This window comes from Sceloporus undulatus, chromosome 2 (genome assembly GCF_019175285.1).
Source record: "Sceloporus undulatus isolate JIND9_A2432 ecotype Alabama chromosome 2, SceUnd_v1.1, whole genome shotgun sequence".
Lineage (NCBI taxonomy): Eukaryota > Metazoa > Chordata > Lepidosauria > Squamata > Phrynosomatidae > Sceloporus > Sceloporus undulatus.
Genome location: NC_056523.1, coordinates 80,223,636 through 80,249,696, shown reverse-complemented (window position 1 = coordinate 80,249,696; position 26,061 = coordinate 80,223,636). Strand labels below are relative to the sequence as shown.

At 45.5% G+C, this 26,061-nt stretch overlaps 1 protein-coding gene across 1 annotated transcript in view; it reads right to left on the bottom strand.

Moving 5' to 3' along the window:
* LOC121922483 (regulator of G-protein signaling 14-like) overlaps window positions 1–16,936 on the bottom strand; it is a 45,952-nt gene extending 29,016 nt beyond the window's left edge. Inside the window, 9 exon segments of the mRNA XM_042451992.1 lie at window positions 3,054–3,251; window positions 8,561–8,682; window positions 8,939–9,059; window positions 9,200–9,349; window positions 9,554–9,697; window positions 12,134–12,226; window positions 12,617–12,771; window positions 14,267–14,288; window positions 16,728–16,936. Coding sequence (XP_042307926.1) covers window positions 3,054–3,251; window positions 8,561–8,682; window positions 8,939–9,059; window positions 9,200–9,349; window positions 9,554–9,697; window positions 12,134–12,226; window positions 12,617–12,771; window positions 14,267–14,288; window positions 16,728–16,772 — 1,050 coding nt within the window. The 5' untranslated portion in view covers window positions 16,773–16,936.
* Between the last annotated feature and the right edge of the window lie 9,125 nt (window positions 16,937–26,061).

Genomic DNA, 26,061 nt, shown 5'->3' with positions numbered 1-26,061 from the left:
AGACTAAGTGCCACCATTTTGAGAGGCTAAGAGCCCCCCCCAAGACACAAAAAGAGGGTTGAGCGTTTACCCTCGACACCTCGATGGCACCACTTTAACTTCCGTTATGGCTTCGTGCTATGGAATCTTGGGATCTGTAGTTTTGAGGACCTGTTGAGTCATCTGTCAGGTTCCACAAGAAACTACAAATCCCAGCATTTCACAACATGGAGCCAAGGGCAGTTAAAGTGGCCAGCTGGATTATTTTTTCAGTGCAGATGCAAACTGAGTCCTTCCTCTGAAGGTGTTTACATCAGATAAATTCATCTCGATCAAGCAAAGTGCAGCTGCTCGAGCAATGAGTGGCAGCCACTCTGTTCATGCTCAGAGGCACTCTGCTCATGCTTTGAGACACTGTATTCCAACTTCTGAGCTGAGCTAAGAACCCAGGCTGCATCCACACATTTCATTCCCACTTCCAAGAGGGATTTTTAATTTTAAGACACACACACACACACACACTTTTTAATTCCAAGACCTATCTATCTATCTATCTATCTATCTATCTATCTATCTATCTACCTACCAACCATAATTTTTAATTCCAAGCCATTATATGTTCCTTTCTTTTTATAATAAACAAACCCCTTTAAGAGAATCCTATTTTGGGAGAAAGGCAGGGTATAAAATCAATCAATAAAAAATTATAGTGCAATAGTCCATCAGTGCATGGCTTACATTATAAGATTTTATACATTTATACATTTAAAAACAATTAAAATCACAGTAGGCTCAGAGTGCTATAGAATCATGGAATCATAGAGTTGGAAGAGACCCCAAGAATGGCTATCCAGTCCAACCCCATTCTGCCATGCAGGAACTCCCAGTCAAAGCATCCTCAACAAATTATGTAATGGAGGTGTCCATCTACATTGTAGAAAGATGTACTATAGCCTTATTAGACTGCAGTTCCCAGCAGTCTGTGGTGCTCCTCTTTTTTGTTGTTGCAAAAATCCAGAAATGACTGTTTTTGAAAACATGAGTCCATTCTCAGGAGAAATGTCCAGAGTAGAGTCTCTGAGTCTCCTTTCTCTGGACTTCTGAAACCTAAATTATCAGCTGAGTGTGCAGAAGCACAACATTATTTTAAAAATATTGTGCATTAAATTACCTTCAGTCTATGTCTATGAGATGCATATGAGACATACATGGATCCCATCTCCCAGTATATCCCATTAGACATACTGTATAAAAATATACCAAACTCTGAAAAACTCCAAAATACATCTAGTCCTCAGCATTTTGGGTAAGGGATATTATTATTATTATTATTATTATTATTATTGCATGACCTTAGCATCACCATGAGAAAGATGCAGAGAGAAAGAGTTGGTCATGTCTTGCCTCTGAGGCTGAGAGAATGTGACCCTCACAAAAGAGAATGTGGGAGAATGAGGATCTGCTGAACTTTTCCCCTGCCATTCGCTTCTCCTTTTGTCTCTTGTCCCTTTAGATTGCAAGCCTGAAGGCAGGGAAATATCTAGTAATTTGTAAGCTGCTCTGATAGCCTTTTGGCTGAAGAGCTGGGCATAAATTATTATTATTATTATTATTATTATTATTATTATTATTATTATTGGCAAGGAGAGTGCAGAATTTCCAGGAATGAGAGAGTGTGACTTACCCAATGTCACCCTGTGGATTTACATGGCTGAGCTGGGATCCTCCCAGTTCACCATAGAAATTCACTGGCTGACCTTGGGCAAGTCACATCCTCTCAGCTTCAACTCCAACTCCTAGGTATTCCTTCATGGTAGGTTTTATTCATGGCAGAATTCTTGCCATCACACCCTACTCTGCTCCTAATTGAGGATTCCTGCTTGGCTTATTAGACTGCAGTTCCCAGCAGTCTGTGGTGCTATCAGAGCAGCTTACATATTGTTAGACATTTCCCTGCCCTCTCTCTCTGCACTTCTCCCATGGTGATGCTAAGAGGTCATGCAATCATAATAATAATAATTGGCACATTCTCTCAGCCTCAGAGGCAGGACATGACAAACCTCTCTCTCCAGCTCTCTCAAGGTGATGCTGCTAAGGCAAACCTACATTTATTTTGCATTGTGTGTGTGTGTGTGTGTGTAGGTACTTGAATTTCTTGGCCTTGGAGAACCCAAATCAATGTCTCCACTGCAAGGTAATCTCCAGATCATAGTGATGTAACTGTATTTCATCAAAGTGATTAGTCATTTTTTAATCATCAAAATACCTGTCTTAATCCAAAAAACTGTGGCCAGGACCTTTCCTACTAAGTTTTGAGATTTCAAGTTCTTCTGTTCTGTGAGAATTTGAATGTCAGAGCATGGCATAAAGGGCAGAAGCCTCACCTTTTGTTATCTTTTGTTTTTCAAAGCAAAGCTGCTGTGATTAAGCAAAGTTGGAGCAAATCACCCTAACAAAAGAAATAGCCTCCAGGACGAATGGTAGCTTTTCTTACACAAAATATGCAAATAGTGGCTATCGAGAGTCAGATGAAGGATTCTTCTCTCCCCCTCATTTCGAAATGACTAACCATCAAGATTCTTACTCATTGATCGAGAACTACTCAGAATTTCTCCTCTCTAACATGTTATAGAAATTGTCAAATTAGGCATTTTTCTCCTAATTTTCGAATTTTGGAGAATATTCTTTACATCCGGCCAATATAACCATGAAAGCCTAGGTTTATAGATGGCTCACCTTGTTGGCTTCCTGGGCTCAAATATTCATGTTTATCATGAGGTTATGGAGCAGATGGGGTGGAGCTGGCTGTTGCAACCTTTATTTTAAAAGTGTTCCAAACAATTCACATTCATCTTCTACTTAATCCTTACAACAATCCTACATGCAAGGTAAATATTTGCATAAGAAAGTAGGGAGTGATGGTTTAAGGCTGACAAAATACTGGTTTTCCAGACACTTTTTACTATACCCAGAATGAGTAAACAGCACAACAGCTCCTCATCTTAGGTTAATGCAGTGGTACTTTTTCTTTTAGAACTATTTTCTTTTTCCTCTCTGTAAAATGCTGGACTTACTTTTTCATTCCCCATGAGGTAAATCTTGACATCTGGCAGATGGAGGCCACGGCGTTGGCAAATTCCAGTCAGCATGTCCTGGATGGAGAGACCAGGCCGCACTGGGGCCAAAGAAGCAGTCCCGTCAGGCAAATAAATACAACAGTATTTGATGGTCTGGTTTTGATTGTCAGATTCTGTCAAGCTCCTCCGGTGGTTCTGGAGAAGGAAACAGAACATCTTACACTGATTGATACTTCCCTACACAGCTGAGTGTGCATTTACAATGTAGAAATAATGCAGTTTAATACATTTTAACTGCCATGGTTCCATCGTACAGAATAATGAGATTTGTAGAGGCACAAGTCTTCTTTGACAAAGAAGGCTAAAGTACTGGTAAACTACAAATTCCATGGTTCCATAAGATGGAGCGACAGCATTTAAAGTGGTGTTAAACTGCATTTTTTCCACAGTGTATGCCCCTTAAGACTCATCTATTTTCTTACACCAAAGTAATCCAGATCAGAAGCACACCAAACCCTCTGCCCACCCCACACAACCATTTCTCCTTTTACATTCACTGTCTCCTTGTGCAGGGCCATGAAAAGAAAACATTAGTTGGCACCAATAGATTTTTTTCCTTTAAGCCCTGTAACATGGGGGGAAATTTAAGGAGACAGAATGGTGGTGGATGATTGCCATTTGTTTGTTTTAATGAAAGCATTTATGCCATATTTTTACAGTCCATGCATTCAGGTTTACAATCAAAATAATGACATAGCACACAAGGAAAAGGAGGTAAAGAGAGAATGAAATTAAATTCAGCAGCAGCTCTAGGTCCTGCTATGATGCAGGTGTGCCTTTCTGCTCTTCTTCTCCCTCTGTGTCCGCAGGAGTGACAGCTGGAAGCTCAAGAGACAGGGCCCAGGCACAGTGGAGGTATGCTTGGTTGCTCTCCTCCCTCTGTGCTTAGAGCAGTGGTAGCTGGAACCTGGATGGAGAAGCCAAAACCTCCCTTACCCATGTGCAATGGTCCTCATGCCGTACCCTCCAACATTGCACAGGACATGTGTGGCTAAGAAGGTAAACATTATTAATGTGGAAGAGCACATAAGCTAGGAGAGGCTGCTTTTGCCTACCACTGAGTGTAGTGCTTTGAGTGTTGGACTACGACTGTGGAGATCAGGGTTTGAATTCCTGCCTAGCCATGGAAACCCACTGGGTGACCTTTGGTGAGTCACACACTCTCAGGCCCAGAAAACCCTGTGATAGATTTGCCTTATGGTCATCATAAGTCAGAAACGACTTCAAGGCACATAACAACAATTGGGAAGGGAAAGATTCCACCATATTCTGGTCTGTGACAGAAATAAATCTGTTTATTCATTCACAATTCTGGCCATTCCTGTTCTTCCCCCCCTCACCCGCCAAGTTAACCGAGTGCAAACACTTTGAAATTAGTTTGCAGTAACTGAAGTAATGTGAGGAGAAAGTGGGAAGAGGAGATACAAACTGGGACTGGCCTGAGCAGCTGAAACAGTCATAAAATCATAGAATCATAGAATCGTAGAGTTAGAAGAGACCACAAGGGCCATCCAGTCCAATCCCCTGCCATGCAGGAAATCACAATCAAAGCATCCCCGACAGATGGCCATCCAGCCTCTGTTTGAAGACCTCTAAGAAAGGAGACTCCACTACACTTCGAGGGAGTTTGTTCCACTGTCGAACAGCCCTTACTGTCAGGAAGTTCTTCCTAATGATGAGGTGGAATCTCTTTTCCTGGAGCTTGCATCCATTGCTCTGGGTCCTAGTCTCTAGAGCAGCAGAAAACAAGCTTGCTCCCCCCTCAATATGACATCCCTTCAAATATTTAAACATGGCTATCATATCACCTCTTAACCTTCCCTTCTCCAGCCTAAACATCCCCAGCTCCCTAAGTCGTTCCTCATAGGGCATGGTTTCCAGACCTTTCACCATTTTAGTCGCTCTCCTTTGGACACGCTCCAGTTTCTCAATGTCCTTTTTTAATTGTGGTGCCCAGAACTGGACACAGTATTCCAGGTGGGGCCTGACCAAAGCAGAATAGAGTGGCACTATTACTTCCCTGGATCTAGACACTATACTTCTATTGATGCAGCCTAAAATCGCATTGGCCTTGTTAGCTGCCACATCACACTGTTGACTCATGTTCAACTTGTGGTCTACTTGGACTCCTAGATCCCTTTCACACGTAGTTTCATTCAGCCAGGTGTCCCCCATCCTATATCTGTGCTTTTCATTTTTCCACCCTAAGTGCAGTACCTTACATTTCTCCATGTTGAATTTCATTTTGTTAGCTTTGGCCCAGTTTTCTAGTCTGTTCAGGTCATTTTGAATCTTGATCCTGTCCTCTGGGGTATTAGCTACTCCTCCTAATTTGGTGTCATCTGCAAAGTTGATAAGTATTCCCCCAATTTTGTCCTCCAAGTCATTGATAAAGATGTTGAATAGAACTGGCCCGAGGACAGAGTCTTGTGGGATCCCACTGGTCACTTCTCTCCAGGATGAAAAGGAGCCATTGTTGAGCACCCTTTGCGTTCGGTCGGTCAACCAATTACAAATCCATGTAACAGTTGCCTTGTCTAGCCCACATTTTACAAGCTTGTTTCCAAGAATATCATGGGGAACTTTGTCAAAGGCCTTACTGAAATCAAATCAGTCAAATGGCAGAGGGTTAATCAAAACTGTCCCTGCTAAATCAGGACAGTTTGAGGGTATTTAATCCAGACTGGACCTCTGCATGCTTCCTTTAGAGTAAGAAAACAAATATAGACGTTTGCCTAAATGCTACATTTTTAACCCAGAATAGGGTTTAGCCCATCTATGGCACTTCTGAAGTTATAATCACACAATAAGTGAACATATCTTAATAATGTCTTTATAGTGTACTGTTTTGCCACATATGCAGGGATAATTAACTAGTGGCCCTCCACTTATACTTAGATTGTAACTACCATAATCCCTGACCATTGGCACACAGTCAGGCCTCTGTATCCATGGATTCTGCATCCACACATTCAGTCACCCATGACTTGAATTTTTTAAAAACATTCCAGAAAGCAAACCTTGGTTTTGCCATTTTAGATAAGGGACACCATTTTATTATGCCACTGCATATAGTGGGACTTGACTTTCCATTGATTTTGGTATCCACTGATTTTGGTCCTGGAACCAAATCCCAGTAGATACCAAGGGCCCACTCTTCTGGCTGGACAGATTACCGGAATTCCAGTGAAACAACAATGCCCAGGTTGCCCATCCCTAACATAGCGTAGCTGCTTCTTTTTTAAAAGTTTGTGGCCTTGAGGGTCCATCCTCATTCCAAATTGTCACATGCTGGCCTTCTGTTGTTAACTAGCCATTGCAGAAGGGCCTTTCACATGGGTGCTGTGTCTTTATATTTCTCATTATGTTTTTAAAACTTTTAAACTGTTTTAAAGTAGTGTTTTTAATGCCATTGGTTATTTAACTGTATGTATATTTTTAAAAAACCTTTGTACTAGAATAATAGAATCATAGAGTTGGAAGAGACCACAAGGGCCATCCAGTCCAACTCCCTGCCATGCAGGAAATCTCACTCAAAGCATACCCAACATATGGCCATCCAGCCTCTGTTTAAAGACTTCCAAGGAGGGAAACTCCACCACACTCCAAGGGAGTGTGTACCACGGTCAAACAGCCCTTATTATCAGGAAGTTCCTCCTAATGTTGAGGTGGAATTTCTTCTCCTGTAGCTTGTATCCATTGCTCCGGGTCCTGTTCTCTGGAGCAGCAGAAAACAAGCTTGCTCCCTCCTCAATATGACATCCCTTCAAATATTTAAACAGGGCTATCATATCACCTCTTAACCTTCTTCCAGCTCTATGTTTCTATGAGTCTATGGCGGGTTACAGACAGCCATTTCGGATGTCCTCAGGACGTCCCAGTTTGAAAAAGGGGCGTCTCTTCTAGACGCCCCTACTCCTATTATGGACAGAGTCCGTAACAAATGGCGGTGGCCGTTCCACATGGCCACCCTCATTTTGACGTAGCGGATGCTTTGCGTCTGCATGTCGCGCCCCGGAAGCAATGCCGCGAGTGCGTGACTAGCGCCTCACAACGCCTTTTCCGGGGCCCAGGAAGGAGTGCGATTTTCGCGCTCCTTCCTTGGAGCATCTGGGAGCCACGCAGTTTGGCTACTGTGGCTCCCGGACGCTTCAAGCGGCGGCGGTATGTAACGCGCCTATGATTCTCTTTTCCAGGCTAAACATAACCAGCTCCCTAAGTTGTTCCTTATAGGGCATGGTTTCCAGACCCTTCACCATTTTAGTCACCCTCCAATTTCTCCACATCCTTTTTGAATAGTGATGCCCAGAAGTGGACACAGTACTCCAGGTGGGATTCTTCTAACTGTATTTTTTTAAAATTGTAACAGATTCTTTTTACTGTATTTTTAAAATCTATGTTGTAAGCCACTTTGGGTCCCATTGTGAGAATAGCATGATATAAATTAAATAAATAAATGAAGAAATGAGAATACTTTCAGATGAATCTACCATTGCTTTATTCTGAGCTGTCTTGAGGATGGTGCTAAGGCCAGTTCTCTGAAGTCCTCCAACTCTCTGTGACCAGCTTTATGAATATATTCTTCACTGGGCTTTATCTCTTTGTCCACATGCCACTTTTAAAGACTTAAGGCAGGTTTTGTGAATATATTTAACTTGGAAAATTAAATCCCCCTTGGTGGAACTTAATTCCAAATAAGCATGTTTAGGGTTGTGCTAATGAACTGTGGATATTCTTCTGGAATATATACATAATATTTAAGCCTTTTCTAAGCTTGAGAAATAAGAACTTGGCTGATGCATGTCAGTTACAAAAGAAGGGGGGGGGAAAGAGCAGCTTCTTCTGCTTCTAAAAAGTAGATACCATTTGCAGGGGGAAGCTTTGAGAGTAAATTAATTCCCTTTATACAGCTCTGTAAGCCCTATGGTGACATTTAACACTAGGGCAATATTTAATGCACAACCAACACATACATCCTCAGTATTTCTTGTCTCTGATAGCAACACTCTCTCCAAGGATAATTTCACTGTGTGTGATCTCCTTTTATCAGCCACTGTAATCACGAAGGAAAGCTGTATCCCCACCAGCTGGTACTCCCAAGGGCTGTTTAAACAAGTCTTTTCAACTGTTTTGGGGGTGAGTGTTGGGGAAGGCAGGACTGCAGCAGTTCAAATGGTACCAGCGTGCTGTCAATGGCAGTCAGAAAGATTTCCAAATTGCAGAGAACTCCTCCACACTTCACAGTCATATAGCTCATTATAGATTGTGTGGGGGCTGGATAGGACCCATGGAGCAATAGTCACGGCAGAATGTTAAGCAAGAGCCAAGCGCCCACATGGCAAGGAAGGGAGCATAAATCAAGCTGGCAGGTGGCAGGGGGGATATTTCCACTGTTCCAGCTCCACACTTCTAGGCTACATATGGTAAGTTCTAGAGGCACTTACCTCTGAATGGGAACTGCTGGTTGCATAAGATGACAGGAAACCCAGGTCTAAGCTAGCTGAGGAATTCAGAGAGCCTTGAGACTCACGCCACTGTGATGGCCCCTCACTTCCATTTTTCTCCTCTAGGATAAAAAAGATGGTCAAAAGGCTAGGTCATGTTTTTGGAGCATACATGACCTTTGGCCAGAAACCAGCCAGAACTTGGATGAGTTGCTTTTTGGATTACAGCTCATAGAATCCCCCAGCCAGCATGATCATGGGAGCTGAAGCTCAAATTAATAATGTTTCTAAGCTCCAGACCAATAATGTAGCATCCCTGTTGCCATCCCAAAGTCAAATGAACAGTGGTGGTATCCCTGCTTGTACCTTTGGACTCACCTCCCAAGAGACGTTCCCGTCGGTCTCCTTTCCGGAAGGATCTCCGTGGACTCCTGCTGGGCCCATTGTTCACTGTCTCCACACCTAGTGGCAGTGATTTCCCTGACTTTAGTTTTGTTTTCTAGGGGAAAGTCAGAGATTCAATCAGCTTGAGGAATTGGAGCCAAATGGGAAAAATGGGAAACAGGCATCCCTTAAATATCACAAATCATGGAACAGTAACTACTACACCCTAGGCTGGAAGCGGAGGCGTCATTGTACCTTGCCATGTTCGGCTGGAGGACTGCCAGCGCAAGACAGGGGTCTCAGTTCTGGCAAGGGGTGCCCGTGGCTTTCAGCACTTGCACATGCCAGATATAGTGGAGACTTGACAAAGCGTGCATAGCTGTCAAATTTCATCAGGTTGAAAATCTAAAACAAGAAGCATTGGGTTAGTCAAGTACCATCTCTGCAACAGTTTGGGCTGGGCTTCAGCTAACAGTAATGGATAAAGGTGAAAGCAGTGTTGCAAATTAGAGGAATTGGTGGTGCCCCTGGTCTTCCATTCTTGCTGTGCCTTTTTCTCTTCCATATAAACACACCCACCCACATCCTACAGAGGTAGACTGTTCTCACCTGCAGTTGCTGGACATTAAACATGTCTGGGGTGGGAGTAGTCAACATCTCCTCACCAATCCAAGCTTGTCTGTCAATGTTGACTGGGTTCACTGAATGACTTGACAAGAACTCATCATAAATTTTCCTAGCCTCCTGAGCCAGCTGTGGAGAAAACATGTGGGATGAGAGTCATAATGTTACTGTAAACATGGAGCAAATGTACTAGGGTAGATGCTATCTGTGTCACCCCTACTGTCTTCCTAAAGGTAAAAATAAGAGGAGAGCAAATGGGTCTATCTGTTTCTTTATGATGTTTATGGTTCCCATAACAAAACACACTGAAACAACAATAAGATGTTTAATACAATGAAAATGGAAAAGACTTTAAAATTTCAATCATAATAAAAATCTAGATTGCCTAGCAGAGGACTGCCTTGCCTGGCATCAAAAGAATAGCCATGGCGGGATACAGACTGTCCAAAAAGGGTGGTCTGCTGGCGCCTCCTTTTCCACCATCGGGAAGCTGCAGCAGGTAAACCATGTGGTTTCCTGCTGGCAAGAAAGAACCTGCAAAAAGCGGGTTCTTTTTGTGTTGCGCTTGCAACGCCCAAGTGTGCCAATGGTACGCTCGTGACATCACAAGCGCGACACACGGATGCTATGTGTCCATCACATCGTAATGGCAGCGCCCATGTAGACAGGGCACTGCCATTTTGACGCCGCCAGTACGTACTAGGGTTAGGGAGCGTCTGCATGGTGTGTGCGCCCTAACCCTAGTACCGCCGCTGCCACGTCACATTTTGCCCGTCTGTAACGGGCCCATGTCAGCATCAGTAGCATCACTACGGGGTGTGGGGGTGCAAAGCACACTGGGTGACACCCGGTGAGCGCCCCCCACCTCCCTGTCATGTACCATGGCATGCAGGAGGGAGGAGGATCCAGTTTCCTCAGTCCCTGCCCTGCAAGGCTGCATTTCCAAGCCTTGCAAGGCAGGGATGTGGAGGACCCGGTATCCCCAGTCCCTGCCCTGTGAGGCTTGGAAATCAAGCCTCACAGGGCAAGGAGGGAAAGGATCTGGCGTTCTCAGTCCCTCCCCTGCGCTGCTTTACTTTAGAGTAATGTTGTGCAGAGCAGGGACAGGGAGCACTGGGCCCACTCCTTCCCTGCCTCGCACACGGTTTTACTCTAAAGCACCTCGGTGTGACACCCTGGTGTGGAACACCACTGGTGAGCATCAAGAGAGCCTTTTGTGCAAAAGCATTGCACAGATAATGATGTCACAACTGAGAAGGCCCATCCTCTTTTCAATAATCTGGCCTCAAGCTACTCAACAGTTACCTTTCAATGTAAACACAGAAATAAATTGAAAAACAGTGCAGATGACACACTAACATAGGAAGCTGCCTTGTAGTAAGTGAGACCACTGGACCATCTGGCCCAGTATTATCAACTCTGGCAGCAGCATGTTCCTCAGATGCATCTGAGGAAGTAGACTCAAGTCTACGAAAGTTCACGCTATCAGCTTCTTTCAGTTAGTCTCAAAGGTGCTACAATATCCCTATGCATATTGTTAGTTCTGGATAAAACATTTGTTGAAATATGTTAAGCTGCTCTTCTTTTCTGTGGTACAGGAACCGATCCCTATTTTTCCCATGTTATTTCTGCTTCTACCAAATTTTCCATTAACGAAGTAATGCGCAGGAACATATCTACTTTGTTAACCGAGGTATATGTGTGTAGAGAGATCTGCTCTCTACAACATGGGAGACTAAGGGTGTGTCAACACTATACATTCATACCAGTCTGATATTGGTTAAACTGCCTGGCTGCACTGTAAAGAATCCTGGGACTTGCAGTTTGGTAGGGGTACTTATAATCCTCTATAGACAGGCAACAGAGCTGTCTAGCCAAGAATTCTAAGTACCTTGCTAAAATCAGAATTCCATAGATTATAATAATGACAGTTGAAGTCTATTAGTTGGAAAAGACCACAAGGGCCATCCAGTCTAACCCCCTGCTGTGCAGGAAATCACAATCAAAGCATCCATGACAGATGGCCATCCAGCCTCTGTTTAAAGACTTCCAAGGAGGGAGACTCCACCATTCTCTGAGCGAGTTTGTTCCACTGTCAAACAGCCCTTACTGTCAGAAAGTTCCTCCTAATGTTGAGGTGGAATCTCTTTTCCTGTAGCTTGCATCCATTGTTCCGGGTCCTCTTCTCTGGAGCTGCGGAAAACAAGTTTGCTCCCTCCTCAAAGTGGTATAAGATGTGATACAACTGTGTAGTACAGGCATATCCGTAGAGTCATTCTAGTACTTCTTAGTCTGTCTCTTGTCACCCTTCGTCCAAATCATTACATTTTATATTCCGACAGCTGAGAAGTATGCTTGCCTGCAGTACTGACTCTTGTGCACAATTTGGCTTCTTTAAAAAATCTCAGCCTTCATTTGTATGTGGTGAGATCGACTGTCAGATTAGAACCAAACTGATTTATATGTGCCCATGGTCTATATTTTTCCTCTCTCAATACATAATGCAGCCTCTTGCTACAGAATTTGGTTCTCTCCTGCTTACTCTGTCCCGGGAAATCCTCTTACCTGTTGGGTACTGCTAGCTGGGATCTGCTGGAATCGTTCACAGGCTTGCCAGAAATATACATTCTCAGCACTAAACTCCTTCTTCAGGAACTCCTGGAAAAAGAGGTAAGAGCAAAGGTGACCTCATTCTGTCCCAGGTGAGACAATTAATGCTTTAGGACAGGGGGAATCAAAAAGTCAAGGCTCTTTGCCAGCAGTGCAAGTTATCCAGACCACACAGGCAATGATGTCTACTACAGATAAAAACTTCAGCAGACAGCTGCAGTCACTGAAGGAGCTGGAAAGAAGAGAAATGCTGTATTTGCTGCCATCCAACCAATACTGAGAAAAAACAGTATTGTTCATCTGACAAACAAGATACAATACTATGCAGTGTTTATGTACATGACAGAGCATAAAGCAGACTCAAACAAAGTGATACATATAAGACAAGGAATGTGCAGAGGGAAATCAGAATAAGGAGTAGTGCATTATGGAACTCACAGTGAAATAGGCAACACCAAGTCGGTCCTGCAGCAGCGTCTCAAAGGACTCAGCCCAGCGGGCTACAGATTGCCCCAAGGAGTGAGAAACACTCTGGGTATTTGGCAGACTGACCACACTGTCATTACTGCCCCGGACTCCTGAGCTGTTTAACTCTGTGAAGCAGAGAGATATTTCAGTTCCATTACAGGATCAATAGCTGGAGTGGGTCAAGGTGTGCACACCTTGGCAATACTCAAAAAAGACTCACTGTCTGAGATGATGGTTGAGAAGGTACTCTCCCTCCATTCCATTTACAGGACCCAAACAGTGGAAATGGGACAGCATCTTCCAGCACAAAGGAGTTAGCAGAGATTACCACACTACACTCTTACAGTGCTACTATTCCATGTTTACTGCTCTGGCTGCCTCCTGGGGTTTGTAGTTCAGGGAGGCCTAAGAGCTTTCTGGCTGAGAATTCTAAGTACCTTTTCCTAAATTTCAAATCCCAGAACACCACAGGAGGCAGCCAGAGCAATAAAAGTGGAATAGCAACAGTGTAAGAGTGTGGTGTACTAATCCAGCAAGTTAGTTTAGGATGAAGGTCAGGCTACAAGGCCTGCATGTAACTATCCTTCAGCACCACACAGTCACCTTCTGGGTAGCATCCTGCTGGTGACAGGTGCATCTATGGCCCAGGACAGACTGCCAAGAAATGGCAGCCTGCCGGCGCCTGTTTTTTCTCCGCAGGGATGGTACAGCCCCCAAGTGGCACGCCGTCACTGCAGAGAAAAAAGAACCCGGTATTTGTGGGTTCTTTCTGTGGCGCTGTGGCGCTGTGACATAAGCGCCACGCGGCACCATGCAGACACCACACAGCGCTTACATCACAATGCCAGCACTTGTGTATATGGGATGCCACCATTGTAATGGCGCCAGTACGTACTAGGATTAGGGATCGTGCGGTTGCCGCATGGTCCCTAACCCTAGTATCGGCCCTGGTACGCTGCTTATTGGCGGTATGTTCTGGGCCAATATGTCTCTTTTCTGGATAGGGCTCAGAGGGCTATTCTCCAGCTTTTAGCACTCCATCTCAAACTCCTCCTGTCCCTCAGCAGCACTCAGGTTGATGAACATGAAGCTGCTCTGCGCTCCTGGCGCAGGAAAAGGAGGGTGTATTCCATTAGAGCACATACCCTCACTTCTTGGACCCTCCAAGTTGAGAACAGTTCTCCCCACAAGTTCCCCCTTGGAGTAGCAGCAGAAACCCCTACTAGAGTTCAACAGGGGCTGCCAGGGCTAGGACACAGGGGAGGACACAGAAGTGATCAGATGGAGTATGTTCTTACATCCCAACCTCTCTTTCCTGAAATCGCCATACACCCCTGTCCACTAGTAACACTGACCCTGATAAAGGCTTTCTCTTTCTGGTGGGAGAACATAGCCATTTGGTATCCTGAGTTCCACCTCAGCTAAACATCTTGGGATGTTCATCACCTAGGAGCACAATGCTGTTTTATTCAAAGTACCAACCTGAATGACTCTGAGAGGTGGCCAGGTTTTTCTGTTTTGCACTGAGGTTATCAGTCTCCACATCACATTAACCTGCCATTACCAGTCCTCTGACCCCACAAATTTACCACCACTTCCCAAGCCAATAGCTTTACTTACCCCCATCTGATGCAGCCAGGCCCTGTAAAAGAAAGATGAGAGGCATCAAAGAAAGTGTAATTTGACATTCAGAACTACTCAGCAGGAACACTACACAATGTGAAGGGTGTTTCTGCTCAGGTGTCAGGCAAGTTCACAGGACATTTGTATTATTCACAGATGCAGCTCCAGGACAGCTGTCAGCTTTCAAGAAGATATCAGCCTCAGGAAAAATGCCCAGTTGTGCAAAGTCTGTTGTCATCAGAACCTCCAGCAAGCAAGGAAAGATTGTCAGGAAAGCAGTGGTGCCTTACACAAGGCAGTAAGCTACAGACTTTGTTTAGTCAATGTACCCAGAATCACCTCAGGTGGAATTGTCATGATATCCCGCATCGAGAGTTATTGTCTTGTGCAATGGTAGAACTGTAGAACCATAGAGCCTTAAGTCTCCTGTTAATAGGAATAGTTCAGATATGCCACAGAGACCAATCTTTCTAAAATGCCATAGCCTATTCAAGCAAACTGCATACTGGTCAGTGTGACAATGCCATCGTCCCTGCATGTACAAAGTTCCATGGTCTAAGAGTATTTCAGATTACACTGATGAGGAAAAAAAACTAGTGGAGAGCCCTGTGATGGAATAGATCCAACACCTTGGCCTTTCTAATGCCATGGGAGAGATAATTCCCCATATTGACAGCTACTCCTCTTCCTGAAACTCCAAAACTGTCTCCAGAGTCAAGTCAAGACATTTTGCTACTTGAAACAGAGAAGCAAATGGCACTTTCCCCTCAGAAGTCAAGTACACATGAGCTAGCCTAATTATTTGGGCACTTGAAGCACAAAATTCCATAACTGCCTCCCCCAATGATGATGATAACAACAACAACACAGCAATCATGAATTACATAACTATTTGTTATCCTTTTGTGACACCCAAAATTGTTGGCCACCTACTGTCTGCCTAAGGGTACGACCAGCTCTGCCTAGCTGTGTTGCATGGATGGACACTTTCAGTGGGTTCATGGGCCAATTTTACTCTCTAGTATCTTGGCTCTAGTCATGGTGCCACTCCAACTCTGCATGCCACTCAGGTTTGATGGTGGAACAAAGAATGAGGTGGGACAAAGAAGGTTAAAAAGTGCAGAGAGAAGGAAAAAAACACTTTTCAAACAGGTTTTAAAAGGAATAGGTGAAGCAGAATTGTGCTTCCCAAAGGGTTCTGAGGAGTACACTACCTTACAATAAGGAGCATTCTTCTTGCGCACCTTGTTTTGGTGTAAGAATACAGGGTTGTTGCTGTTTTTATCACCACTGTTACAGTGGCAAAATGTGGCAGTGGCAGGAGACCCTCCTGGCCCAGAAAGACAGCCCATGGGCTACATATAGCCCATCTCTATTATACTGCAGCAGGGCTAAATTATGTTAAGCTGTAAGGAGACATTTCCAGGACACGCAGTACCTGGCATATCTGTCAGAAATTTCTATTCTGATTGGTACTCCAAGTTAAGATTTTATGCTGTGAACCACAGTCAAAGGGAATCTATCATACCACAAAGATTGTATCTCTAAAGACAGAAAATATTTGGGTTTTGTCTTCTTACATTCCAAGCAACCAACAAGGCTTTGAGGGCTGGTTGACATTAACCTTCCATCTAAACAAAGTCCCCTGTTATTCTGCCACGGAGTCACCACTCAAATACCTGCCAGCCAATAAACATCTAAACTGCAACTCCTTTCTTTTGTTTGGTTCACAACAACGTGAGTCTCCTGCACACTGTTTTATCAGCCCGTCTAATCTGATTAACAGCCCTTCCTCCCCTTTCCTGGCTGCCAGTCATGCTTAGTTGTGCAACACAATGTCAGAAGCTCTCACGCTTGCCTTGTTCTTCTGTGCACACACAGCAAGACAGCTCAGTGCAAGCTGGAGTCCCTGAAAGGCACTGTGATTTTACAGGCCACAGAAATCCTCACGCCCGATGTGACAAAAACAATCCTTGATGTAATTGCTACTCTGCTCACACACTTACTGCACACAGAGGGTATTTTCCTCTCTCTCTCTCTCTCTCTCTCTCTCTCTCTCTCTCTGCCCTCTGTCCCCAGTTAAAAAGAATGTGGTACAAAGGAGGTTAAATGTAACCCAGCTAAAAGAACATGAGAGTATCCTATCCTCCTCAGTATACCAACATTAGATCCAAGCAAGCTTCTTTGCTAGCAGAATCCCTGGAAGGGAAAGGCCCCCAAAAGCTTCAGCTGAGAGAATGCCTATGGGGAGAAATCCAGACAAAGTTGCTGTTCCTTCCTAGACAAACAACTGCCCCATCATCCTGATGCCAAGACTGGGAAGATCTTGGAAGAGCTGCTTTCTTGAAGCATCCTTTACCAGGGCCAGAAGAATCATTAAGTACTTTTCTCCTCAGGTCTGTAGATGTGACCTCTGGCCTTGCCAATCCCCAGTAGGAGCTGAAGTCTACTCACTCACCATACGGCCATTTTGGACGCCCAGGTGTTTGGGTTTTCCCAGCATGCCTCGTGCTGCTGTCACAGGTAGTCCCTGAAACCCAGGACCATCAGCCTAGAAGATGCCCCTCCCTGAGGCTGCGGCACAGCCCTCAGAGCATCCCCGGCAGGGAGAGAAAGAAGGAGTGCAGCTGCCTGCCACGCTCACAGTGCTGCACTCACTCACTACCTCTTTTCTCTACCACAGGAAGTGTCACTATGGAAACTAAAACCACAGCTCAAAAAGGGGTTTGGAGACAGAGATTCCCTCCTTCTGTGAGCACAGCCCCACACCGACACCCACAGCCCAGGGCTCTGCACACTGTCCAAGGCAGGAGCATACATTTCCCTAAAGGATCCTGTCTCCTTCTGATAAGGAACCTGGAACATCAGGAGTTGAAATGAAGCCACATACTTTTACTGGCACCCACAACAAAGAGCCCCCAGGGGAAGGAACTAAATACAGGCATGAGCAAGGTACCTAATGGCATGCTCAGGCAGAAATGCTGCAGCAGGAAAAAGAGCCTGAAGATAAGGCGACGAGGAGGATAAAGTCTCAGCCCAGACACACAAAATCGCCCTGAAAGATCACGCATGGGACTTTGTATCATTGTCACCACTGTAGCAATGAAGCAAGAGGGATACCAATAAACAAACAAATCTGCTGGAGCAAAGTTGAGGTCTATTGAGTCTGTATAGTGCCTTTAGTCCAGCCAGCCAGGGACAGATGTGAAGATTGGTGTGCCACTGTTTGACAAAATGTCAAGTTGTATTTATTTATTTATTTATTTATTTATTATAATATAGTTATTCCTCATTTCTCTGAGTCTTACATGGAGGCCTTTCACACACATATAGCATTATAATTCCATTTTAACAGCCAGATCTGCATTCTACTATTTGCAGGGTAGTGAGTCACTAGGGCTCTCTAGCTGAAAGTCTAAATGCCTCTCCCTAAACTGCAATTCCAAGGTTTCCATGGTGTTGTCAATGCAGTTAAAGTGGAAAATAGCACTATGGTATTAAATTAATAGTGTGAATGGACTCATGGTTTCTGAACACACATCCATTTTATATTCCCAGTCAACTGTGAGGCAGATTCACTGAGAAGAAGAGTAAAGCCCAAGTGTTGTGGCTGACTGAAGCCTTGAACCTGGCCTTCTCTGGTCTTCATCCAGCATTCCAGCCAGTACATCAAACTGTCTGTCACTGGAGAAAGATAGCAGTTCTTGAGCCAGATTTGAGCCAGACAACTTATCCTGGCTTCTCTGATTCTACCAGGAATCACATGTGCTTGAAAACAATAGCTGCCTGCAGCTTTACCTGTGATGGGTACTTCATATAAATGTTACAATATGTTATCTCATGAGTAGGGTTGCCATATCCCACCCCCCGGCGGGACAGTCCCGGTTTGGGCGGTGCCGTCCCGGTCCCGGTCCGGTTTGGCGCCCAAATCGGGACGGCCCCGCCCACCGCAGCCACCGCGGCCCCTGCGACGTCTCCAAGGCCTTGCTGAGGCCTGGGAAGGCTCTCCGCGGTTGGAGCTCCAGCCGCGGAGACGCTCCCTCCCGGGCCCCAGCGAGGCCTTTGAGGCGCCTCCGCGGTCGGAGCTCCGGCCGTGGGGGCCTCCAAGGCCTCCGCGAGGCCAGGGAGGAGGAGGAGGCCGCTTCCCACCACGGCCATCGCCGCGATGAGGGGCGGCCCCCGCCTCCTTCCCGCCCTGGAAGCCGGCCGAGGCTTCTCCTCAGGCCGGGAGGAAGAGGAGGCCGCTTCCCACCGCGGTGATCGCCGCGATGAGGAACAGCCTCCGCCTCTTTCCCGGCCTGGGCTAGGCTCCCTCTCAGCCGTGAGGAGTGGGTGAAAGCCATGCCACCTATGCAATGCGCCGGCGATCCAGCTTCCCCCTGCCCTTCCCGGCCTGAGAGCCGGCCTAGCTTCCTCTCAGGGCCGGGAGGAGGGGGAGGAAGCCCAGGCACCGCGGCAATCGCCGCGATGCCAAGCTTCCCCCCGCCCCTTCCCGGCCTGAGAGCCGGCCTAGCCTCCCTCTCAGGCCGGGATGAGGGGGAGGAAGCCCGGCACCGCAGCAATCGCACGCGATGCCAAGCTTCCCCGCGCCCTTCCCGGCCTGGGAGCCGGCTCTAGGCTTCCTCCCAGGCCGGAAGGAGGGGGAGGCTGCTTGCACCGGGGCAATCGCCGCGATTCCAAGCCCCCCTTTTTCCCCTCCCGGCTTGGGACGCCGGCCTCAGGCGTCCTCCGAAGCCGGGAGAGGAGGAGGAGACAGGGTTTGAAAATGTAGGCCTTTTTTTTTTTAATTTTCCTAGCCAGGAAATTAAAAAAAGTCCACATTTTCAAACCTGGTCCTACATTTGTCCCGGTTCGGAGGTCCTCCATTATGGCAACCCTACCATGAGAGCCACTGTGGTGTTGTGGTTTGAGCATCTGACTACAACCCTGAACACCAGGGTTCAAACTCCCCACTCATCATGGAAACCTACTTGGTGGATCTTGGGTGAGTCACACATTCTCAGCCGTCAGAAAACCCCATTGATAAAATTTGTCTTAAGGGTTGCCATAAATCAGAAATACTTGAAGGCATACAACAACAACAAATGTTTATCTCATGCACTTAATTTAAAAAGTAAAAGACCACCATATCCAGGCTGCCTCTTGAGGGTACCTCTCAGGAAGCTGGTTTGTTCTTTAGACCTGAGCAACATGTTTGCCATGATATTGTGAAGTTGTTCTGCTAAGCAAGGACAATCCATATTATAGAACCTAAGCAGGAATAAAACAGTTGCACATTTCTGATCAGTGCAAAGCTGTGAGTATGATGTGGCTGCAAATCATAGGATGCTACACAAACACAAGTCAATCACTGTTACTTCCAGGGTGTGTGTGGGTGTGCACATTCATGCACTTTAATGTAGATGGCGCACATCATGTAACGGGATTAAAGAACTCCACAAGTGAGTTCCTTGTATTGTAAAAACTAGTCTCAAACTTTCCTGTAAGATGTGGTCGGATTATGTTTTTCAGTGGAGATATTCCCTCCCCCCTTTCTTCAGCTGTTAAAAATCCTAGAAACCCAATTTCACACACAATCCAATCATAGGTTTAATGTGCAAATGTTTTGTTGCATAGCATTATCAAACTTGTGTGCTTTAACGCCTCAACGTCCCAACGTTATGGAAACCCAAGCTCTAGAGTTTCTTTGGCAAGATTGCTTCAGAGGGAGTTCGTCAATTGTCCTCACTCTCAGCTGAGGTAGCGTCTCTTCCCCAAAGTAACTACAATAGGTTTCTGTGGGTTTAATTAGGGGATTTGAAACTCTTGGTTTTCCCAGGAGGTCCTATTCACATAGTTCCATACGCAAAGCAGTACACACATGCTGGCTTCCCTAAGGACAGAAATATCCATCCTTGGTTTTCTGTCAAATCTGCCTACAAAGGGGAGGATCCTGGGTTCTAAGAACTGCAACAATCATTTTTACGGATTACTGTGCGAGGTATGGCAACAATTCATCTATCTCTCTCTCACTCTCTCTCTCTATCTCCCTCTCATCGCTCTCTCTGGGTGTGTGTGTGTGTGTGTGTGTGTTGAGTGAATTATTACATATTTTGTTTCTGTGATAATTTATAAAAGGCAACATTCCCAACGAACAATTTAAATGTGAAAGTCGATGCCTTTCAATGTCCGGCATCCATAACTTTTTGTGGGTTTATTCCTGGGTCTAAATTGGGCCATGTTCTAGAAGAGTTTATTAGCTGACGTTCACCAGCATCTGTGCGTGCATCTCCAGAGAATGCTGACACAGAAGAGAGGAGGTATATATAGATATATCCTCCCCAAAGAACTGAGCCCTTCCCAGAAGGCATCCGCGCCATCCTGGCTTCTGAGGGAAGAGAAGGTAGCCAATCCCACCAGGCCGCCGCCAAAGGAACTGAGGCCCCTTCCGCAGAAGGCAATCTGGGCCATCTGGCTTCGAGGGAGAGAGGGGTGGGGCAATGCCCATACAGGCCTCCCCAAAGGAATGTGCCCTGCTCAGAAGGCATCTGGCTCCATCCTCCACTCCCTCCCCGTTGAGTCAGGTCTTCTTAGATGTGTAAGCCTGAGGGCAAGGGAACTGTCTAAATTAAAGATTGTATGATACAGTGCTGTGTAAATTACAGTGCGATATAAATAACTTAATATAATAATAGGAATAATAATAATAAGATAATATACTGTTGACCGCTGGATAGGAGGATGATTCCCAATGTTAAGCCGTTTATTGGTTCTGTGTTATTGCCTCCTCCAGGTAGGAGAAGGGTTGCCATTAGTCAAGGACATCCAAACCGGACAAATGTAGGACAAATTTTCAAATGTAGGACCTTTTGGGGGGGGTCCCTACATTTGAAAAAGCCCGCTGAGGGAGGATTCCGTCCCGCTTGGGCTCACGTCACGGAGCCCAAGCAGAGAAGGAAGCCGCCCCCAGGGGAGGCATGCTTTTCCCCTTGGGCTCCGTGTTCCTCCAAGGGGAAAAGAATGCCTCCGCTCAGTGAGGATTCCTTCTTTCCGCTTGGGTCCCGTTCACGGAGGCCGCAAGCGAGAAGGAATCCGCGGCCCTTTCCCGACCAGCTGTGGAGGCTTGCCTTCACAGGGCCAGAAAGAGGGAGCAGAGGCGGGTGCGATCGTGGGCAAGCCCCCTCCCTTTCCTGGCGCCTGTGAAGGCGTGGGCTGCACAGAGGCCTGGAAGAGGGAGGAGAGCCGACGCGATCGACGCGATCGCTGGCGGCCCCCTCCCTTTCCAGGCCTCTGTGAAGGCTTGGCCTTCACAGAAGCAGGGAAGAGGGAGGAGAGTGCGCGATCGCGGGCGGCCCCGGGCTCCCTTTTCCTGGCAGGCTGTAAGGCTTATTGGGGGCCTTCACAGAGGCGGGAAAGAGGGGAGCAGAGCCAGTCCCCCGCCCTTGGCAGAGGAGGCCAAGCAGGGACAGAGCCCGCTCATTCGAGGCGCTTGTTCCTGCCTGGCATCCGTTGTCGGGTGGGGGTGTCCCGGGGGTGGGGCGCAAACCGATGCGGGAACCAGCGGACCCAACCCAACCTGTGGAAATTCCAACCCCGCAGGCAGGATAGGGCATCCCTAGGGTAGGAGGATATGCAAAAGAGGATTAATGTCTGCTAACTGGTGATCCATTGTCTGCTGGGAGAGCCTCTGACCCTGAATGGTTTGCATTTGCATTTGCTGAGTCCTGGTTTTGGTGTTCTTCAGGACTAGTAGCCAAACTTTATTTACTTTGAGAGTTTCTTCTTACCTATTGAAGTTGTCCAAGTGTTTGTGGATTTCAATGGCTTCCCTGTGCATTCTGACCTGTTAATTGTTGGCATGGTCCAGAATTTCAGTGCTTTCAAACAGCATTTTGTGCCCAGGATGGTTTATAATGTATTCTGCTACAGCTGATTTTTCTGGCTGATCCAGTCTGCAGTGTCTCTCATGTCCCTTGAGTGTCCACGCAGTGTCCAAACACAAATCAAGGAATGCACAGGGGAGCCACTGAAATCCACAAACACTTGGACACCTTCAACAGGAAAGAAGAAACCCTCAAAGTAAATAAAATTTGTCTACCAGTCCTGAAGAACACCAAGAATACTTACTCTCTTCCAGGTCAGCATTCTCTGAGCATGCCAACCACAGATGCTGGTGAAACGTCAGTAATAAACTCTTCTAGAACATGGCCATATAGCCCGAAAAACTCACAAAAAAATATAGACTATGAGATGCTGCTGTGTCTTTCTTCCGGCCTGAGAGGGAGTGATCAGGCAGACCCAGCTCCACCAGGGATAGCCTGAAGGAACAGGCTCCTCCCTCCTTAACTGTCATCTTCTGGCCTGAGAGGGAGTGATCAGGCAGAACCAGCTCCATCAGGGCTAGCCTGAAGGAAGAGACTTCACCCTTTTTAATTGTCATCTTCCGGCCTCCTATTCCCCTCCAGCTATGCTCTGACTGTGTGGGGGAGAGGCTTGCGTACCCTAATGAAGTTGTGAACTATGCTGGCAGTGGTATAATAGCCACTGGTAGGTCCTCCCATGCAAGACAGGTCACAACTGAAGGGTCTGACCAAGAGCGCCAAAGTGCAGGATGGGCTCTCTAGCCTTATGGCAACCATCCTAGGAGAAGGAAAACTCTAATCCAAAACCCGGGCAGATGTTGCTCGTCTAACCCTGTAAGGTCAACCATCTAAGAGAAGGAAACTCTAATCAAACCTGTTATGTTTTATGTTCTGTCTGTCATATGTCATTTTTCTTTTAAATCAATAAAAATTAATTTTAAAAAAAGCATAAAAAACCTACGACTCGTGGACCTTGCTGCCACTGTCCATGCTTGTCAAGGCCTCAGCAGTCGAACCTCTGGTTTAAAGGGTGAGGCCAGTTCTGTGCATGCTGCGCTCCATCAGAAAAAACCATTGCACAGGCTCGAAGGATACATCCAACGTCATCAACACGCTTGTAAAAAGCCCAGATGAATCCTTCCTGAATCTTCGTTCGCAAAGTAAAGCCAAGAAGAAGAAGATAATGATTTATCCACTTTTGAACCAAGGCAGGGGAAAAGGGAGCACTGGCCTAAATCCAACTGCTAGTCCCACATAAGTACACCCTTTAAATTAACTGCTGAATAGTAAGTCAACACTTACATAAATCCCATTACTTCAATAGGTCTGCTCTACTTGGGATTAGAAACTAGATTCAGTCCAAGAGCAGAGTAATGATCTCAGTGTAGAAAGCACAAACACCACACTGACATGTCTGTGAATTATACCATCGGAGGTGCTAAAACTCCCTGAGGAAACCCATATGACTCACTTGGTTGTATATTAATGTATCAGTGCTTTCTGAACCAAGACATGACAGTAGCCTAAAACAGTTTCTGTAACAATGAGGCTTGTGCTTTTATCTCAGATGGCCCTCTTTTTTCTGTCACATCTGTTGCAATCAGTGTGCCTTCAGCTTGTCACTAAATGTGCACACTCTTGTAAATCACTGAATGCAATGAAAGAAGGAGGCAGCCAGATTGGATTTGTTCAGAAACTTGCCTGAATTTTTCAGGGTTTGGACAATGATTGTGGGTGGTTCTCTCCCACTTGGCTATTGTGCCATCTATATTTAGTACTTCAGTAAGCACTTAGCATTCATATTTGACATTCCAGAAAATGCTTAGGTTATGTATTGCATTCATTTTTAGTACTTCAGTAATCAAGACATGTTTTTCATCTTTCATTTCAACTGTCTTCGCTTCACATGCTGATGACTTGGTGTATGCATATATTTTCATGGATCATTTAATGGTACATGTGTATATATAACTGCCACCTTCTCAGTGTACCTCATACATTTGATTAAACAGAGTCAAGCTGCAAAACATCTTTCCAGACTATCAGAGATTTGTGCAATGATTGTTACACACAATGGCATCACTTGTGTCATGATTCAAGGATTGCACAGTTTCCAGAGAGGGAGTTGCATTAGTCTATAACAGCAACAAATGAACAGAGGGGAATTGAAAACACGCCATTCTTGTCAATACTGCACTGATTGCCCACATATTCTATGCAGAGGTGTAGTGGTAAATTCCGAAGTAAAGACAGTAATCATGTCAGTCCCCAACAGATATGTTCCAAAAGAGAAGCCACAAATGCCACCATCTTTGTTGACTCATATCAATGAACCAGTTCAAATAGTTCTCATTTCTAAGAACATGCCTTTTGTAAAATTAAAGGTCTTAAATGCCATTCAGGAACAAGGCATTCAAAAATACTCTACATAATAACAGGGATAGCTTCTTACAGAAACATATTATTGCTGGGTAATTTTCCTTCCCCATTTGCTACTGTGGATACTGCAGCTCAGCTAAGCAGGAACAGCAATGCCTGAGGGGGCAACACAGATGCTAACATCCAACCAGGAGATGAAAAAGTCCTAGCTCTGTAATCCTGCAAGCCTTTTGTTCCATTCAGCTACTAGATCAAGATAGGGCTGGGGCTACCTAGAGATGCTACTAACCAGAGAGTTATTTAGAGAAGGCTTATTAAACTGCAGTGGTGAGAAAATCCAATTTCTCCTACCAGCCAACATGTCCATTGCTTAAAGGGGGAGGTTAGTGTGAACATGGGGACACCTATCACTAGCAGGACTGGGGAACCTGCAGTCCTCCAGATGCTGCTGTATTCTAGTTCCTATCAGCCTCAGATGACCTGGCATTGGACATTTTTTAAGCAACAGTGGTGTGCATCCTAGCTTTTGAGTACCCAATGGAGACAAGGGGAGCATTGAAGACAAAGTTATATAAGTTAATATATCAACCAAAAACAGAGATTCAGGCTGGAACTTACACTGACTAAAGTTAGGGTGTTATGAAGCAGACTATGGTTTCATCCACAGTGCAGATAATCCAGTTTGACACCACCTTAAAGTCTGTGAAATTCTGGGAACTGTAGTTTGTTTTGGCACTAGAGCTGTCTAACAGAGAAAGCTAAATGTTTCATAAAACTACATTTCCCAGAATTCCATAGTATTGAGCCATGGCAGTTAAAGTGGTGTCAAACTGGATTATTTCTACAGTGGGGCTGCAGCCCATGTTCACAAAAGCTTGTGCTATAAAATTCTTCTTCCGTTATAACCTCAAAGATGCTACTGGTTTCCTTTAGTCTTTTTATGCTAGGATTTGGTATGTATAAACATAGTGTATTTCCCAACTTCCAATTACCTTTTTGTGTTTTGACTTGTATGTAGCAGAGAAGCCATTTGGATAAGAAAATGGACACTCAGTAACAACTTATTTAAAAATATCTTGGACTGGACACTGGTCAGAGATGGGAGTTGGAGCCCACCAGCACCTGGAAAGTCACAGGTTCCCCATCCATATAGTATATGAAACCTATGACAACCCTTTTTTTTATGTGTGCAAACCTTTCCACTCTTTCTTTTTAAAACAGTACAGAAGCATTGTGCTCTCTTTCTCTGGTGCTGACATGCATTCCCAGGTGGAGCAGAGGCCATCCCTCTTGCAGGAAGTCTTCTTCCTCTTCTTCTTCCTCTGCTCTAGCTACAAGGGGATACCTTCCTTTTCTCTTTATGTGGTGGTTGGGAACAGTGGCCCTTATCAGATGAGTGTGGAACTGGGGGTCTTCTGCACTGGGCGATTCGAATTTGCGTCATAACGCAATGTACTGTCATACCTGTGAGTCCTTCCACATTGGCATGATTCAAATTGGCCAATCCACATTCGCGCGAAGTGCATTCAGTGCAGAATGTTTTGTCACACCGGTGCTCAACATGAGGATTGG